We start from the raw sequence: 16338 nt of genomic DNA, 5'->3' as shown, positions 1-16338 counted from the left end.
TACTTGAGGAACATCCATTGGGCCCGACTCATGTCTCCCCTGACAACCAGCTTAGCAGCGCCACATGTGGTGGTCCTATGAAAAGGCGAAGGGTTCTGGGGAAAAGATACTATAATAAATTGAAAAGGATGTTTAAACTGACAATCCCTAAAAAAGCCAAAGCCTTTTCACTAGGAATAATGTGACAACAGGCAGTTGGAACTTAATATGCACAGAAGGGGAATGAAGGATCACCAACCAAGGAGGAACTGCTTCTAAAACTGATGGACTATGCTGAAATGGTGAAATTGTTAAATTAAGAGGACATAATGATGAAACGTTTAAGGAGGAGCGGAGATCATGGGTGGGTTACAAGTCAAACTATCACCCATACATGAAGTCGCAGGCAGGATTCGAAGTATAAACAGTGGATTATTGAAAGAACCAATGATTTGGGGTTTAGGCAATAAAAACATATATAATACAGTGGAACCTCTACTCACGTACGGAATCCGTTGCGGAGGTCCGTTTGTGAGTCGATCCGGTTTGCTGGTAGAAGCGCCGTTTTGCGCATGTGCAGATGGCAGAAGCCGCTTCTGTGCATGTGCGAATCGCTGCAAACCCAGTATTTACTTCTGGGTTTGTCGCGGTTGCAAGTCGAATTGTTCACGAGTAGGGGCGGTGGTGAATCGAGGTTCTGCTGTATAGGACAACGAATAAAAAGGAGTTTTTAAAACACCACCAGAAGAGATGCAGTCAAGAAGAAAATATGTTTTTAACTTCAAACTTTCATCTAATATCAATCTATTCTTACCTAATCTTTTACCTTATTACTAGAACCCCTTCATTTCATTTCAATGTCATCAACATTCAAAAATTTTACAATGTTTCTGTAAGTAGATTTAAAATTTCCTCCAGTCTTCTTCCACCAACTCTTCTCCCTGGTCTCGGATTCTGCCAGTCATTTCCGCCATCTCCATATAGTCCATTACTTGCATCTGCCATTCTTCCAGGGTGGGAAGATCTTGTGTCTTCCAATGCTTTGCGATGAGTATTCTTGCTGCTGCTGTAGCGTACATGTGAGGAAAAATAATAAAGGATAAACCAATAGGTTGAATTTGCTGAACCATTTTTTAAGTGGAATACAAAAAAGGGAGGCATTAGGAAGTCAGGAAAATAAGTTAACTAAAGAAGAGAGGTTAAAAAACAGGATTTTTTTTTTTGTTATTCCTTTTTCTTTTTCTTCTTTTTTCTATGTCAATTGTCTGTATTTTTGTGTTTTTGTATTTTTTCTTGTGTTTTTTCTATTTATTGTCCTATTCTGAAAATTTTAATAAAATATCATTAAAAAAAAAAAGAAAATATGTTTTTTAAAAAACTGCTTTGAAATATCTTTGGAGAATTAATGAAAAAAACTACATGGAAGACAACAACAGTGCCATAGTGAAATGGAATTGGTTTGCCCTCAGCTTTCTTACATAATGGTATCTAGCTTGTCCTTCATCAGGTGTTGGGAGGCTGGCCTGAATATTGGAGAACAGCTGTTCTGCCGTGTCAGAGCCAAGAAGCGAGTTTTGACATCAACTCAATAGTAGAGCATTTTTGGATCTGACCAAAAGCTGATCCACAGTAGCCAACCAGATGCCCATGGAAAGCTGATCGGCAGGACGTGAGGGCAGCCACCCTTCCCTCTTGCTGTTATTCCTCAGCACCTGGTATTCAAAGACATGATGCCTCTGACCCTGGAGGTAGCATGATACAAATCTTTTAAGTTGTCTGTCATAAGGAACATGCTACAGTTCCTGGCTCGTTTTAATTGCCCTTTTTGGGACTTAAAAAGATACAAATCTTTTAAGTTGTCTGTCATAAGGAACATGCTACAGTTCCTAGCTCGTTTTAATTGCCCTTTTTGGGACTTAAAAAGATATAAATCTTTTAAGTTGTCTGTCATAAGGAACATGCTACAGTTCCTAGCTCGTTTTAATTGCCCTTTTTGGGACTTAAAAAGATATAAATCTTTTAAGTTGTCTGTCATAAGGAACATGCTACAGTTCCTGACTCGTTTTAATTGCCCTTTTTGGGACTTAAAAAGATACAAATCTTTTAAGTTGTCTGTCATAAGGAACATGCTACAGTTCCTAGCTCGTTTTAATTGCCCTTTTTGGGACTTAAAAAGATACAAATCTTTTAAGTTGTCTGTCGTAAGGAACATGCTACAGTTCCTAGCTCGTTTTAATTGCCCTTTTTGGGACTTAAAAAGATATAAATCTTTTAAGTTGTTTGTCATAAGGAACATGCTACAGTTCCTAGCTCGTTTTAATTGCCCTTTTTGGGACTTAAAAAGATACAGATCTTTTAAGCTGTCTGTCATAAGGAACATTCTACAGTTCCTAGCTTGTTTAAATTGCCTGTTTTGGTACCTTTCCCAGCTCTGTTGTACAGTGGTATGGTACCTCGGGTTACATACGCTTCAGGTTACATATGCTTCAGGTTACAGACTCCGCTAACCCAGAAATAGTGATTCAGGTTAAGAATTTTAATTCAGGATGAGAACAGAAATCACACTGCAGCGGTGCGGCAGCAGCAGGAGGCCCCATTAGCTAAAGTGGTGCTTCAGGTTACGAACAGTTTCAGGTTAAGTACAGACCTCTGGAATGAATTAAGTACTTAACCTGAGGTGCCACTGTACTATATCTTTTTGGAGATGTGGCAACTGGAGCAGTGTGTGATAGTCTTCATTAAGCTTGGGGAGCCTCATATGCTTCCCGATTGTGCGACTTTGAAACCTCACAATGCGTCCCTCTTCTTTCCTCAGACCTGCTGTTTGGAGTCCCAGGGAAGTACAGCGGGGTGAACCTATATAACCGGAAGCGAGTGGTAACCTACACCATTACCCTGGGTCTTCAGCGCTATGATTCCAGGTATTTCATCCAGAAGATGATGAAACAGTCACCTGCAGCTTTGGAAAATGCTTCTCCCTTATTCCATGTGTTGTTCATACTCCAGGACTGTATTTCGTTTTCTCAAGGCTGCCTTTAGCATGTTTTCCTAACAGGGATTGTTAAATCCATGTCGTTTTCTCCCCTGAATGATCGCATGTCAAAATGTCACGTTAACATCTCTTTTGTACGCCCCATACACTGGCAAAGCCTTTATGCAAAACCTTCCTTTGCCTATCCAAATACCAAGGCACAATTGAGAACCAGCGGATTAGAATAGTAGCCGTGGTTGTGCAATGCCGAGCCTCTCACGGCTGCTACACAGGTTACAAAAATAGGGCAGCTTTGCTGTGTGCCCTGTAACTTAGGTGAAAGGTGGTTTTTCTCTTTTAAGACAAGGAGCTCTGCATGGCTGTGCTTTGTAGGAGCTGTGAGTTGCCCTTGTGCTTTCCACGGCAGGTTCCTTGCCAGCCTCCGCTCCCGCCTCAAGGCTCTGCACCCCAGCCCCAACTGCACTCTGCAGGAAGAGCACATCACCCACGTCCACTTCAAGGAAGAGATTGGCATCGCTGAACTCATTCCCCTTGTGACCACCTACATCATCCTGTTTGCCTACATCTACTTCTCTACCCGTAAGTGTGAAGGGCAGATTAGGGCATTGCCAGGAGGAGGGCTCAAGGGACCGTGTGTGCTGCACCCCACCCCTGGTTTTAACGCAGCAATAGAGAGGCACAGATCCTTTAGAGTTGTGTCTCTGAGCAGACTGACTTTGCTGGGGGAAAAGGGTAATAAATGCAGCACCCTTTATTTCATAGCCAGAGCAGTACAGTGGTACCTCGGGTTACGTACGCTTCAGGTTACATACGCTTCAGGTTACAGACTCCGCTAACCCATAACCCAACAATAGTACCTCTGGTTAAGAACTTTGCTTCAGGGTGAGAACAGAAATCGCGCGGCGGCAGCAGCAGCAGGAGGCCCCATTAGCTCAAGTGGTGCTTCAGGTTAAGAACAGTTTCGGGTTAAGAACGGACCTCTGGAATGAATTAAGTACGTAACCAGAGGTACCACTGTACTTGGTATTGTGTGTGAGAGACAGAGACGCTTTCTGGAACCTTAAGAAAAAGAAACACTGTTTTGGGATAGGTGGCATTTCTTGTTGTGTCCCATCCTTCAAGGTGCTACTTTTGCACGCCCTGGTGCGAACCTCATTTTAGAGCAATGGATTGTGTTGTGCGTTGAGAGAGACCCGCAGACCCGCTTGCGCATTTGCACATCAATCTGTGGGTGGCACCTTTTCTGCCTTTCCCATGGTCTGGTTAGCGAACGCATGTGTCCTGCCTCCACGGCTTAGTTTCTGTGTCTTACTTTCATCCGACGGTTGTGGAGACTTTGCTTTCTCTCCCTCAGGGAAGATTGACATGGTGAAATCAAAATGGGGCTTGGCTCTGGCTGCCGTTGTGACGGTCCTGAGTTCTCTGCTCATGTCGGTTGGATTGTGCACACTCTTCGGCCTGACACCTACGCTCAATGGAGGGTAAGCATCTAAATTAATCCAACTGGCAGAAGCTGGTTAATATGGTTGCAGAAGAGCTGCTGCTCTCCTTTAGTTCCTTCCTACAGCTGCCGTATTAATGACCTCCTTTCCAAGCAATGTCTCATGGCTGCCTGAGCAAACTGTATTATCCTTCTGCTGAGATGAGCTCCGTTAGGTGGATACCTAAAAAAGCACAGTATGAGTACAACAAATTCATTTGCAAACATCTTCATCTACACCAAACGTGAATCAGAACTGGGATTTTACCTGTGTCTTTCTGGCAGGTGAATCGGCTCAGAGGTGGGGACATTATTAGAACAAACACACCCCAATGCCTATCAGATTATCTTTAGATTAAGAGATGGGTCATAAATTGATAGAAGCACCTGTTCTAACTGTGGTTTTGCCAGAAAATGTCCCAGTAGAAACCAGTGGTTCCACTGGCTCTCTCTAAAACAACCGTAATCTTTGGAAGCCACAGAATAACCTCTTGTAACAAGGTAGTTCTCCGGTATAAATCCAGATGTTTTAAACCCTGTGTGCTTGACAAAAATTGCATCCTGTATAAATATTTTCCTACAGGCCAGAGCTAGCTTTTATGCAGACACAGGACAACCAGATCTTGTAGATCACGGAACTTTAATATCAAATACATTACCAGGAATATAATTCCTTCAGCAATTACACCTGCAAACTGTTGAATGTGGATTCTGTACCAAGAAGCCCATTTAGTAGCTTCTTCAGTCTCCCATGTTTTAGCATTTGAAATTTTCTAGCCCCCGTGGAGCAGTTTTTTGTAGAGCAATTTTCTAGCTCCCGTGGCTGGGGTGATTAGCTTAATCATGCATCACAACGTTGGAAAGCAGCAGAAATCATTTCATCAAGTTTAACATATTCTGCCCCATGGATTTGCTATTTATCACACAAAGCTAAGAGTTGATGGGAAGAGGATGACCCCCCACCCATGCGCCCAAGAATTAGGGACCAGTATCTCTCTTGGGGGGCCTTGAGATGCACTCCGTCTTTCCTTTCCCCCTGCCTGCCCTTTGTCGGAGTCTTGCATCATCTTCCACGCAAACACAGAAGAGCATTACCACATCTCTCCCCGTGACCTTCCCCTTGGAGCACCACAACACCGCTGTCTCTGATAGGAGAGCCAGGCTTTCCTCAACTGGACGGTCACTTTGGATCCATGCCAAGTTGATCTGAGAGCCCAGCTGCCTTGTTTGCTCTTCTCGTTGCTTGTGGGGAATGGTAAACGCTGGCATCTGAAGTATGTTTTGTCAGATGTGTTCATAGTAAATAGTATTGCCTGCCTTCCTAAAGATATTTATTTTCCAGTAGCTCCTTTTTTCCAATAACCCCCCTAACTGTGCCCCTGAAGGACCAGGTGCGCAGCCTGGGAGTCATTTCGGACTCGCAGCTGTCCATGGAGGCGCAGGTCAATTCTGTGTCCAGGGCAGCTGTTTATTAGCTCCATCTGGTATGCAGGCTGAGACCCTCCCTGCCTGCGTACTGTCTCGCCAGAGTGGTGCATGCTCTGGTTATCTCTCGCTTGGACTACGGCAATGCGCTCTATGTGGGCTACCTTTGAAGGTGACCCGGAAACTACAACTAATCCAGAATGTGGCAGCTAGGCTGGAGACTGGGAGCGGCCGCCGAGACCACATAACAGCGGTCTTGAAAAACCTACATTGGCTCCCAGTACATTTCTGAGCACAGTTCAAAGTGTTGGTCTGACCTTTAAAGCCCTAAACGGCCATGGTCCAGTATACCTGAAGGAGCGTCTCCACCCCCATTGTTCTTCCCGGACACTGAGGTCCAGCGCCGAGGGCCTTCTGGCGGTTCTGTCACTGCAAGAAGCCAAGTTACAGGGAACTAGGCAGATGTCAAAGAAATCAACAACTACCAGACTTTTAGAAGACATCTGAAGGCAGCCATTTTTAGGGAAGCTTTTAATGTTTGATTGTACTGTATTTTAATATTTTGTTGGAAGCCGCCCAGAGTGGCTTGGGAAACCCAGGCAGATGGGCTGGGTATAAATAATAAAGTATTATTATTATTATTATTATTATTATTATTATTATTATTATTATTATTATTATTATTTGTTGTTGTTGTTGTTGTTGTTGTTGTTGTTATTATTTATTATTATTATTATTATTATTATTATTACACAATCTTTTAAAGGATTGTTTGATCTCATTTCTATACTGCCTACCTCCCCAGAGCTCCAGGTGGTACCCCCACTTCTCATTTACCGTATTTTTTGCTCTATACGACTCACTTTTCCCCTCCTAAAAAGGAAGGGGAAATGTGTGTGCGTCTTATGGAGCGAATGCAGGCTGCGCAGTTATCACTGAAGCCAGGAGAGCGAGAGGGATCGCTGTGCAGTGCTCCCTCTTGTTGTTCTAGCTTCTGGCTTAGCCACACGAAGCCTCATCAGGGCAGGGGGAGCCTTCATCCCGCTGCCCTGAAGAGGCTTCGTGCAGCTATCCTGGAAGCCAGAACAGTGAGAGGGATCACTGCGCAATGATCCCTCTTGCTGTTCTGGCTTCTGGGATTCAGAATTATTTTTGGCTTTGTTTTCCTCCTCCAAAAACTAGGTGCGTCTTATGGCCTGGTGCGTCTTATAGAGCGAAAAATACGGTAATCCCCACACAACCCTTTGAGATTGGTTAGGCTGAGAGATAGTGACCTACCCAAGGCCACCCAGTGAGCTTCAGCCATTCTCTTCTGAGAATGAGACTTGCTCTGGTTACTTAGGCCAGGCAATTCCACTTTCTATATGTTTACCCTCCGTTTTTCCTCTAGGGAGATTTTCCCTTACCTGGTGGTAGTCATTGGCCTAGAGAATGTGCTGGTCCTGACGAAATCTGTCGTTTCCACGCCTGTCGACCTGGAAGTGAAGTTGAGGATTGCGCAAGGTATGTGGAACGAAGACGGAAAGTTCTGCCAGACTATTGGCCCATCTCTAGTCTGTTATTTTTTTGGGGGGGGGGGACTTGATATCCCACCTTTCACTCCCCTAAGGAGTCTCAAAGCAGCTAACAATCTCCTTTCCCTTCCTCCCCCACAACAAACACTCTGTGAGGTGAGTGAGGCTGAGAGACCTCAGAGAAGTGTGACTGGCCCAAGGTGCATCTGGAGGAGCGGGTAATCAAACCCGGTTCACCAGATTACGAGTCCACCGCTCTTAACCACTACACCACACTGGCTCTCAATCTGTTCTGATTGGCAGTGGCTTGACAAGATCTTTCCCACACCTGGCATCTGAGATCAGTGCTTGCTGATCTTCTGCATGCAAAGTAATCCCTCTGTTGCTGATCTGTGACCTTTCCTCTGTGGCAATCCATGCCCCAGCAGTCATTCTGGGTCTTAGATGTGCCAAAGGCACGGGGTAGTATATTGGCGTGGGTCAGAGCAGCCTGGGGGACAGGCCCCATGACAGACTGAAGCCTGTTGCTCAATTGACACCACATTAAACACACCGAGATTACTGCATGACACTCATTAGGAAATACGTGGGGAACCTAGCAATCCGGCTTTGCAATCCAGTCTCAATATGCATAGATAAGGAGCACAGAAGACCCAATTACAAAGCAAGCAGTTTGATATCTTTGTCGTGTGTGGAGGTTGATTTAAGCTTATTTTAATAACGTATGTCCTAAGAAGAGCCCGCTAGATCAGGCCAAGTTGCACAAGAGTAAATTCCCCTCCTGTAGTTTCCAACAACTGGCAGGGACACACTATCAGTGGAGGTAGCAATTTGCACAAACCAAGTAAGGAAGTGTTCCTCCTCTCATTGAATTTTTTGCAGCCGTACTTGAGCCAGGAGCACCAAAATGTCTCAATAGTAGCAAAGCCAGTTGCGTTCTCCAGCCACTTCTCCAGCTTCCCCTTATGTGTCAAGTATCCTGGCTGTTTCCTGACAACAGAGGCACGAAACTGAAGTGTCCCTCCAGAAGAGCACTTTGAACTTTGGGAGTTCAGCAACCCGTTGATTTTTGCATGTTGTGTTTGACTTTTCTTCTGTCAATAATTTTTGTCATTTTGAAGAAGGGGTGGGGAGCCTCTGTCCTGCGGACCAACACCAGGCCTCCCCATTTGGCTTCTGAGGCGGTTTCCTCAAACTACGTTCACCTGTCTCCATATGTGATGCCTGCTGTGGAGCACTTAAGAGACACAGCTGCCTCTCCTGCAAAAAGCAGCTGTTGCGCAAGGGGTTCAGTCCTTCTTGGTGACTGCCTCCTCCCTCCCACCCAACTTTGGCAGATCAGCAGTACCACCCGCCTGCCGCTCACATGACGTTGTTATATTAGATGATTGAGGTTGAATCCTGACAAGACAGAAGTACTGTTTTGGGGGGACAGGAGGCGGGCAGGTGTGGAGGATTCCCTGGTCCTGAATGGGATAACTGTGTCCCTGAAGGACCAGGTGGGCAGCCTGGGAGTCATTTTGGACTCACAGCTGTCCATGGAGGCACAGGTCGAATCATTATCCAGGGCAGCTGTTTACCAGCTCCATCTGGTACGTAGGCTGAGACCCTATCTGCCTGCAGACTGTCTCGCCAGAGTGGTACGTACATGCTCTGGTTATCTCCCGCTTGGACTACTGCAATGCGCTCTACGTGGGGCTACCTTTGAAGGTGACCCGGAAACTACAACTAATCCAGAATGCGGCAGCTAGACTGGGGACTGGGAGCGGCCACCAAGACCATATAACACCGGTCTTGAAAGACCTACATTGGCTCCCAGTACGTTTCCGAGCACAATTCAAAGTGTTGGTGCTGACCTTTAAAGCCCTAAACGGCCTCGGTCCAGTATATCTGAAGGAGCGTCTCCTCCCCCATCGTTCTGCCCGCACACTGAGGTCCAGCTCCGAGGGCCTTCTGGCAGTTCCCTCACTGCGAGAGGCCAAGTTACAGGGAACCAGGCAGAGGGCCTTCTTGGTAGTGGCGCCCGCCCTGTGGAACGCCCTCCCATCAGATGTCAAAGCGATAAACACCTACCTGACATTCAGAAGACATCTGAAGGCAGCCCTGTTCAGGGAAGTTTTTAATATGTGACATTTTAGTGTATCTTTCATCTTTGTTGGAAGCCGCCCAGAGTGGCTGGGGAGACCCAGCCAGATGGGCGGGGTACAAATAATAAATTATTATTATTATTATTGGCAAGTGGGTGGTCCCACGCAGCTACCAAAGTTGGACCAAGTGATGGGGGGAGATAAAGACCTGGCCCCCAGGCCAACAAGGCTCCCCTGTCGTAAATCAATGCCTCTGCCCCCTTAAAATGTTTGTGTGTTGGGCAGTTGCTGCAGATCAAGCAGGCCCCCAGCTTCCAATCACTGGCCTTAACCTTATTTTCATGTGTCCCTTTTCCCCAGAGAGCCAGTGTGGTGTAGTGGTTAAGAGCGGTGGACTCGTAATCTGGGTAACCGGGTTCGCGACTCCATTCCTCCACCTGCAGCTGCTGGGTGACCTTGGGCTAGTCACACTTCTCTGAAGTCTCTCAGCCCCACTCACCTCACAGAGTGTTTGTTGTGGGGGAGGAAGGGAAAGGAGAATGTTAGCCGCTTTGAGACTCCTTCGGGTAGTGATAAAGCGGGATATCAAATCCAAACTCTTCTTCTCCTTCCCCAGGTTTGAGCAATGAGAGTTGGTCAATTATGAAGAACATGGCTACAGAGCTGGGGATCATTCTGATTGGCTACTTCACCTTCGTCCCAGCTATCCAGGTACTTGGTGGGTTCTGGTGGGGCAGAAGCCCTGCTTGGCTTCTTGGGGTGGGGTTAGTTTAGCCTGGCAATTACCCACCACCTGCAGAGTATCCTTGGACATAGTAGGGCTTGTGCTCCTGCCCTTCTTCTCAGACCTCCTGTGTTGCCATTCCATGTTAGTCCACAGCATCTTGTGCCATCTGCCAACCCTCTTCCTGCAGTTGCCAAAATTTTCAGTCAATTCAATCTACCAGCTCATCATATGTCACCGTGTTTTCATTTGGCAACAGTCAGTTGTGTTTCTGTAGCCCTGAGACACTTCCCTAGTGAGGTCCCCCTTGAAGACTGCCTTGACGCTACAAGTCTAGATGGGGCTTGGCTGTTGGGGGCGCCTCAGCCATCCATGTTGCCATCTTGCTACCTTCTAGATCAGCGGTTCTCAACCTGTTGTGGGACTACAACTCCCATCATCCCTGAGCTCTGGCCTTGCTAGCTAGGGGTGATGGGATTTGTAGTTCAACAACATCTGGGGACCCACAGGTTGAGAAAGGCTGTTCTAGATGCAGTTCAGATGGGGGAGAGTGCGGCGTTCCATTTATTCATTTATTCATATGCCACTTTCCCTCCCCAAAAATCATGCTCAAAGCAGCTTACAACAAAGAAAACGGGAAAGCGTTTCAAAACCAAACAGTGCAAAAGCAATTTCATAACAACAGACCAAAATGACACAATAGCAAATGTAGTAACATGCAAAAACCAAACCAAAACTAAAACCACATTTCAGTACTATAAATATAACAAGATTACCGTATTTTTCGCACCATAGGGCGCACCGGACGATAGGGCGCACCTAGTTTTGGGAGGCAGAAAACAAGAAAAAATTATTCTGAACCCCAGAAGCCAGAACAGCAAGAGGGATCTGGCTTCTGGGATAACGTGTGGCTGTTCTGGCTTCTGGGGTAACCGCGCCAAGCCTCTTCAGGGCAGCGGGATGAAGGCTTTCCCTGCTCAAAGAGGCTGCGCAGGGCTAAAGCAGAAGCCAGGACAGACGCGTCGCTGAAGGGGCACTGCGCCTTCTCTCTCTCTGCGCAGCGCCCCTCCTTCACAGGAGAAGTGCTGCGCAGAGAGGGAGAAGGGGTAGCGCCCCTCAGCGAAGCTGGAGAAGGAACAGAAGGGTCTCCTTCTGTTCCTCCTCCGGCTTCGCTGGACAGGCGCGTTGCTCAAGGGGCGCTGCGCCTTCTCTCTCTGCGCAGGACAGGCGCGTCGCCAAGGAGCCTGCATTCGCTCCATAGGACGCACACACATTTCCCCTTCATTTTTGGTGGGGGGAAAGTGCATTCTATAGATCGAAAAATACGGTACATAAACAACAGCCAGTATCCCATAGCAAAACATAACAAGGGAGTTCTTCTTGGTCTCGGAAACACCCCTCCTATGACGTTGCTCACAGTTCCTGCAGCAGCTTCTTGCAGGGCTTCCAAGGGCAAAGGGTGGGATAGCGTGAAACAGCTCTGCCATAATGTAACTCACATTTTACCTTGAAAGCCGCTCAGTGTGTTGAGACTTGCATATGTCTTAGGGAACGCTTTACGTCACTACCATTGTAAGGCCCTCACGGCCTGTTGAAGGCAGCTGCTGCATAATAGTCCACTCCCTAAACTGGGTCTGTTCCTGGCAGGACTTCCTCTTGGAAGCCTGCCGTGGCCTGAAAGTGTTGCTTGTCTCTGTTCCCTTCTTCACAGTTCATAGATTAAATATCTTTAAGATCCTTTTGATGGGATAGAAAGCGTATTTTGAGCTGATAGGCAGAACCTTGATGCCTCCTGTGCTGTAGCAGCAGAATGGCGGCAGATTCTGGTGGCTGAAATCCAAACCTTCCAGCCCTGATTTCTGTATCTTTGCAATAATGATGCCTAGAACAGGTCTGCTTGTCTGCCCCTTATCTGTGGCCCTGAACGTGAAGGACGCAGAAGAGATAATGCTCAGCGTGCTTGTCACAGAGTCCAAGGTGGCAATAGGGAGCCAAGTTGCCGCAGGCTTCATGTGCTTTTGACCCTCGCCCCATGCGCTTGAGGTCTGGTGCTGCACTCTTTGGCTAAGGACATTTACCTCATAGAATCATAGAGTTGGAAGAGACCACAAGGGCCATGGAGTCCAACCCCCTGCCAAGCAGGAAACACCATCAGAGCACTCCTGACATATGGTTGTCAAGCCTCTGCTTAAAGACCTCCAAAGAAGGAGACTCCACCACACTCCTTGGCAGCAAATTCCACTGTCGAACAGCTCTTACTATCAGGAAGTTCTTCCTAATGTTCTTCTTTCTTGTAGTTTGGATCCATTGCTCCGTGTCTGCTTCTCTGGAGCAGCAGAAAACAACCTTTCTCCCTCCTCTATGTGACATCCTTTTATATATTTGAACATGGCTATCATATCACCCCTTAACCTCCTCTTCTCCAGGCTAAACATGCCCAGCTCCCTTAGCCGTTCCTCATAAGGCATCGTTTCCAGGCCTTTGACCATTTTGGTTGCCCTCCTCTGGACACGTTCCAGTTTGTCAGTGTCCTTCTTGAACTGTGGTGCCCAGAACTGGACACAGTACTCCAGGTGAGGTCTGACCAGAGCAGAATACAATGGCACTATTACTTCCCTTGATCTAGATGCTAGACTCCTATTGACGCAGCCCAGAATTGCATTGGCTTTTTAAGCTGCTGCATCACACTGTTGGCTCATGTCAAGTTTGTGGTCAACCAAGACTCCTAGATCCTTTTCACATGTACTGCTCTCAAGCCAGGTGTCACCCATCTTGTATTTGTGCCTCTCATTCTTTTTTCCCAAGTGCAATACTTTACATTTCTCCCTGTTAAAATTCATCTTGTTTGTTTTGGCCCAGTTCTCTAATCTGTCAAGGTCATTACCCCCTGGGTTTAGCCTACTCAGCCTTGGCACTCTTCTTGCTCTCTGGAGGTAGAATTGGTCCCTCAAATAGGTGACCCGTTGTGTCGAGAGATGTGGGAACGCACATGTTCACACAAACCCTTACCTCCTCCCTGCTCCCTGCACTGGGCAGCACGGATCCTGAAACAGATCCTAAATACACCTTCCCCCCAAAACCGGAAGCATTTTTGCTGGGGTTGCTGGGGGAAGAAATTGCAAAAGTGGACCAAAGACTATTTTTTGTACGCCACAGTTGCGGCAAGAACTTTATTAGCCCCAAAGTGGAAATTACAGGAAATACCAACGATTGCGGAGTGGCAGACAAAAATGATGGACTATGTAGAACTGGCAAAACTGACTTGCAGAATCAGGAACTAGGAGGACTCAAAATTCCAGACAGACTGGAGTAAATGTATCAATTACGTTAATAATCATTGCGAAAGTTTGAAGACTGAAATGATTCCTACAACGTGGACTTTATAGTTTAAGTTATAAATGCGAGATACAGATTTGTAATAGAAAGCTTGTTAAGGGGTGGGGAGGAAGGAAGTCTTGAGCTCAGCAGAGTGCGGAAAGATGGCATTGGTGATGTCAAGTGAAATTATTGTTTGATGAGAAAATGAATAAAAATTATATTAAAAAAAAAAAGATCCTGGAACTGCTGCTCCTGTTGTTGAGTGAGGACTGCTGAGTCATGTCTGGCATAACCAGCTCCCAGCTGCACACCGTTTCTTGCTGCACAAAGATCTGCATTTGCTGCCTGCTCTGGGGTGTCTCTCCCTGCTGGGAGCTTAGTACAGCAGCTAACAAACACCCTCCTCTCTTGTGCCTTGCAGGAATTCTGCCTCTTTGCTGTGGTGGGCTTGGTGTCCGACTTCTTCCTCCAGATGCTCTTCTTCACCACCGTCCTGTCCATTGACATCCGCCGCATGGAGGTAAAAGAAGGCAGTAATAATAATGATTATCACTTGTGCCCTGCCCATCTGACAGGGTTGCCCCAGCCACTCTGGGTGGCTTCCCACAAAATATTAAACACACAATACATCAGACATTAAAAACTTCCTGATACTGGGCTGCCTTCAGATGTCTAACGGAAGGTCGTATAACATAATTGTTTATTCCTTGCAGTGGTTCCCAGAGGGGGCCGTGGGATTCTCTAGAGGGGAGGCAGGGGGTGCTGGAAGTATATATGACTATCCGACCATCACTGAATCAGGTTTATAAGTACCGTCAAATGAATTGAACTAGGTAATTATAATTGGATTTTGAATAAATGTGCAAAAATTGCCACTGTTTTGAATTGCATTGTGTTGTAATCTTCCTTGGTTGGTTGTGCAAAATGTTCTGGAAAACGCTTTTTACAGGGAAGGGGAGGGGGCACTGGGGATGAGATTACAGAATCAAAGGGGAGTGAGCTAACCCTTGTGTGCTTGGCTGGGTGTCATGAGCTGAGAGGAGCAGGGATTACAAGATCAGGCACTTCTGAATACAGAGGTTCAAGTCAGCTGTACGTGGATGACTTAAACTGGCACTTGTCATTGGAGGCAATTCGCTGAACACAGATTCAGGGCACCGATTCGGGATTCTGTGTGCCGCAGTGTGGGACGCCAATGGCCAGCTTCTCTGGCAACCCTGTGTTTCAGGCCACCTTAAGGTCCACAAATAACAACACTTTGGAGGTCCCAAGCCTCAAGGAGGTTAGATTGGTTTCAACAAGGGCCAGGGTCTTTTCAGCACTGGCCCCGACGTGGTGGAACGCTCTGTCCCAAGAGACCAGGGCCCTGCGGGACTTGACATCTTTCCGCAGGGCCTGCAAGACAGAGCTGTTCCGCCTGGCCTTTGGTTTGGACTCGGTCTGACCCTTATGTTTCCCTCCCCTTATGGTCTTGATTTATCAGCTACTTTAAAATGAGGCTGTATTTTAAATTGCATTTTAACCTGTATTTTAAATTGCCCCCCCTTTCCCCCTATTATGTTTTTACTGTGATTTTATTGGTGTTAGCCGACCTGAGCCCGGCTCTGGCCGGGGAGGGTGGGGTATAAATAATATTAGTTGTTGTTGTTGTTGTTGTTAAGTTTGCTGTTGTCTTTCTGTCTCTGACCCCACCACTTTCCCTCTCTTGGCAGCTTGCGGATCTGAACAGGCGCCTCCCGGCCGAAGCCTGCATGCCCTCCTCCACCAAGCCGGCGAGCCGCTCCCAGCGGTATGAGCGTCAGCCCGCCATGCGGCCTGCCACCCCGCACACCATCACCCTGCAGCCCTCCTCCTTCAGGAACCTGCGCCTGCCCAAACGCCTGCGGGTGATCTACTTCTTCGCCAGGACCCGGCTGGCCCAGAGACTCATTATGGTAGGCCCTCCCCAGAGCAGCTCTGCGTATGGTGCTGCAGGAAGTGGGATGCTTGCAGTGGGAGGAACAGGCAGGGCTTTTGTCACCTGGGGGGTGGAGCAGAAAAGCCCTGTTGGGCTGAGGGCAGGGCTGGGAGGTGTAACACAAAGAGGCAGCAAGAGCCAAGGCTGTAGCTGGCTAGCATGGCTGGTTCCTTGTACCCATCATCTGCCTTGCTTAGTGTCTGTGGGCGCTGGAACAATGGCATGAGCCAGAGGGTGGAGGGTTGACAGGATGCCTCGTCCCCCCCGACTCTGAAATCATGGTGACCTCACTGCTGCTTCTTTTAATGCCTTCTGTCGGCCCTGTAAGACAGAGCTATTCCGCCTGGCCTTTAATTTGAATTCAGCCTGATCTTTTATTTCCCTTTTCTTCCCTCCCCCTCCGCTTTTATGAAGATCACCCGCTCTGAGACCCCACAGCTAATTCTCCCCTGACCTCCTCGCTGGCCCAAGTAGGACCAATTCAGCCAGCTAGCCCTGGGGATTATCTAATTGATTTTTGATTTTTATTGTTGTTCATGTTTTTATACTGTATTTTATGCTGTTTTTATAATTGTTTTAAATTTGTTGTTAGCCGCCCTGAGCCTGGTTTTTTAACTGGGAATGGCGGGGTAATAATAATAATAATAATAATAATAATAATAATAATAATTAATAATTAGGGCTAAAATTTACAGAGATTGTAAATCTCTTTATGCCTTAAAAGCGGCATGCATGTTATATATTAGCAGTATTTGAGGTCACCTAGTCAGCTGGGAGGATAGATGTTGGTGCACTCGCCCAGGCCATGCCTAAGGACTGGGATTTCGGAGGGGCAGATAATCATCATCAGTAGTATTTTTAT

At 46.9% G+C, this 16338-nt stretch overlaps 1 protein-coding gene across 1 annotated transcript in view; it reads left to right on the top strand.

Moving 5' to 3' along the window:
- SCAP (SREBF chaperone) overlaps positions 1-16338 on the top strand; it is a 63660-nt gene that overhangs the window by 23645 nt on the left and 23677 nt on the right. The window contains exons 6-12 of the mRNA XM_081931480.1: positions 2795-2900; positions 3378-3550; positions 4326-4452; positions 7267-7379; positions 10094-10188; positions 13941-14039; positions 15232-15453. Of these exons, the coding sequence (XP_081787606.1) occupies positions 2795-2900; positions 3378-3550; positions 4326-4452; positions 7267-7379; positions 10094-10188; positions 13941-14039; positions 15232-15453 (935 nt within the window). The remainder of the gene's footprint in view (positions 1-2794; positions 2901-3377; positions 3551-4325; positions 4453-7266; positions 7380-10093; positions 10189-13940; positions 14040-15231; positions 15454-16338) is intronic.

The sequence above is a fragment of the Podarcis melisellensis genome, assembly GCF_964234715.1.
Source record: "Podarcis melisellensis genome assembly, chromosome: 12".
NCBI lineage: Eukaryota > Metazoa > Chordata > Lepidosauria > Squamata > Lacertidae > Podarcis > Podarcis melisellensis.
The sequence above is the reverse complement of the archived record's forward strand: the minus strand, read 5'-3'. Positions and strand labels throughout refer to the sequence as shown.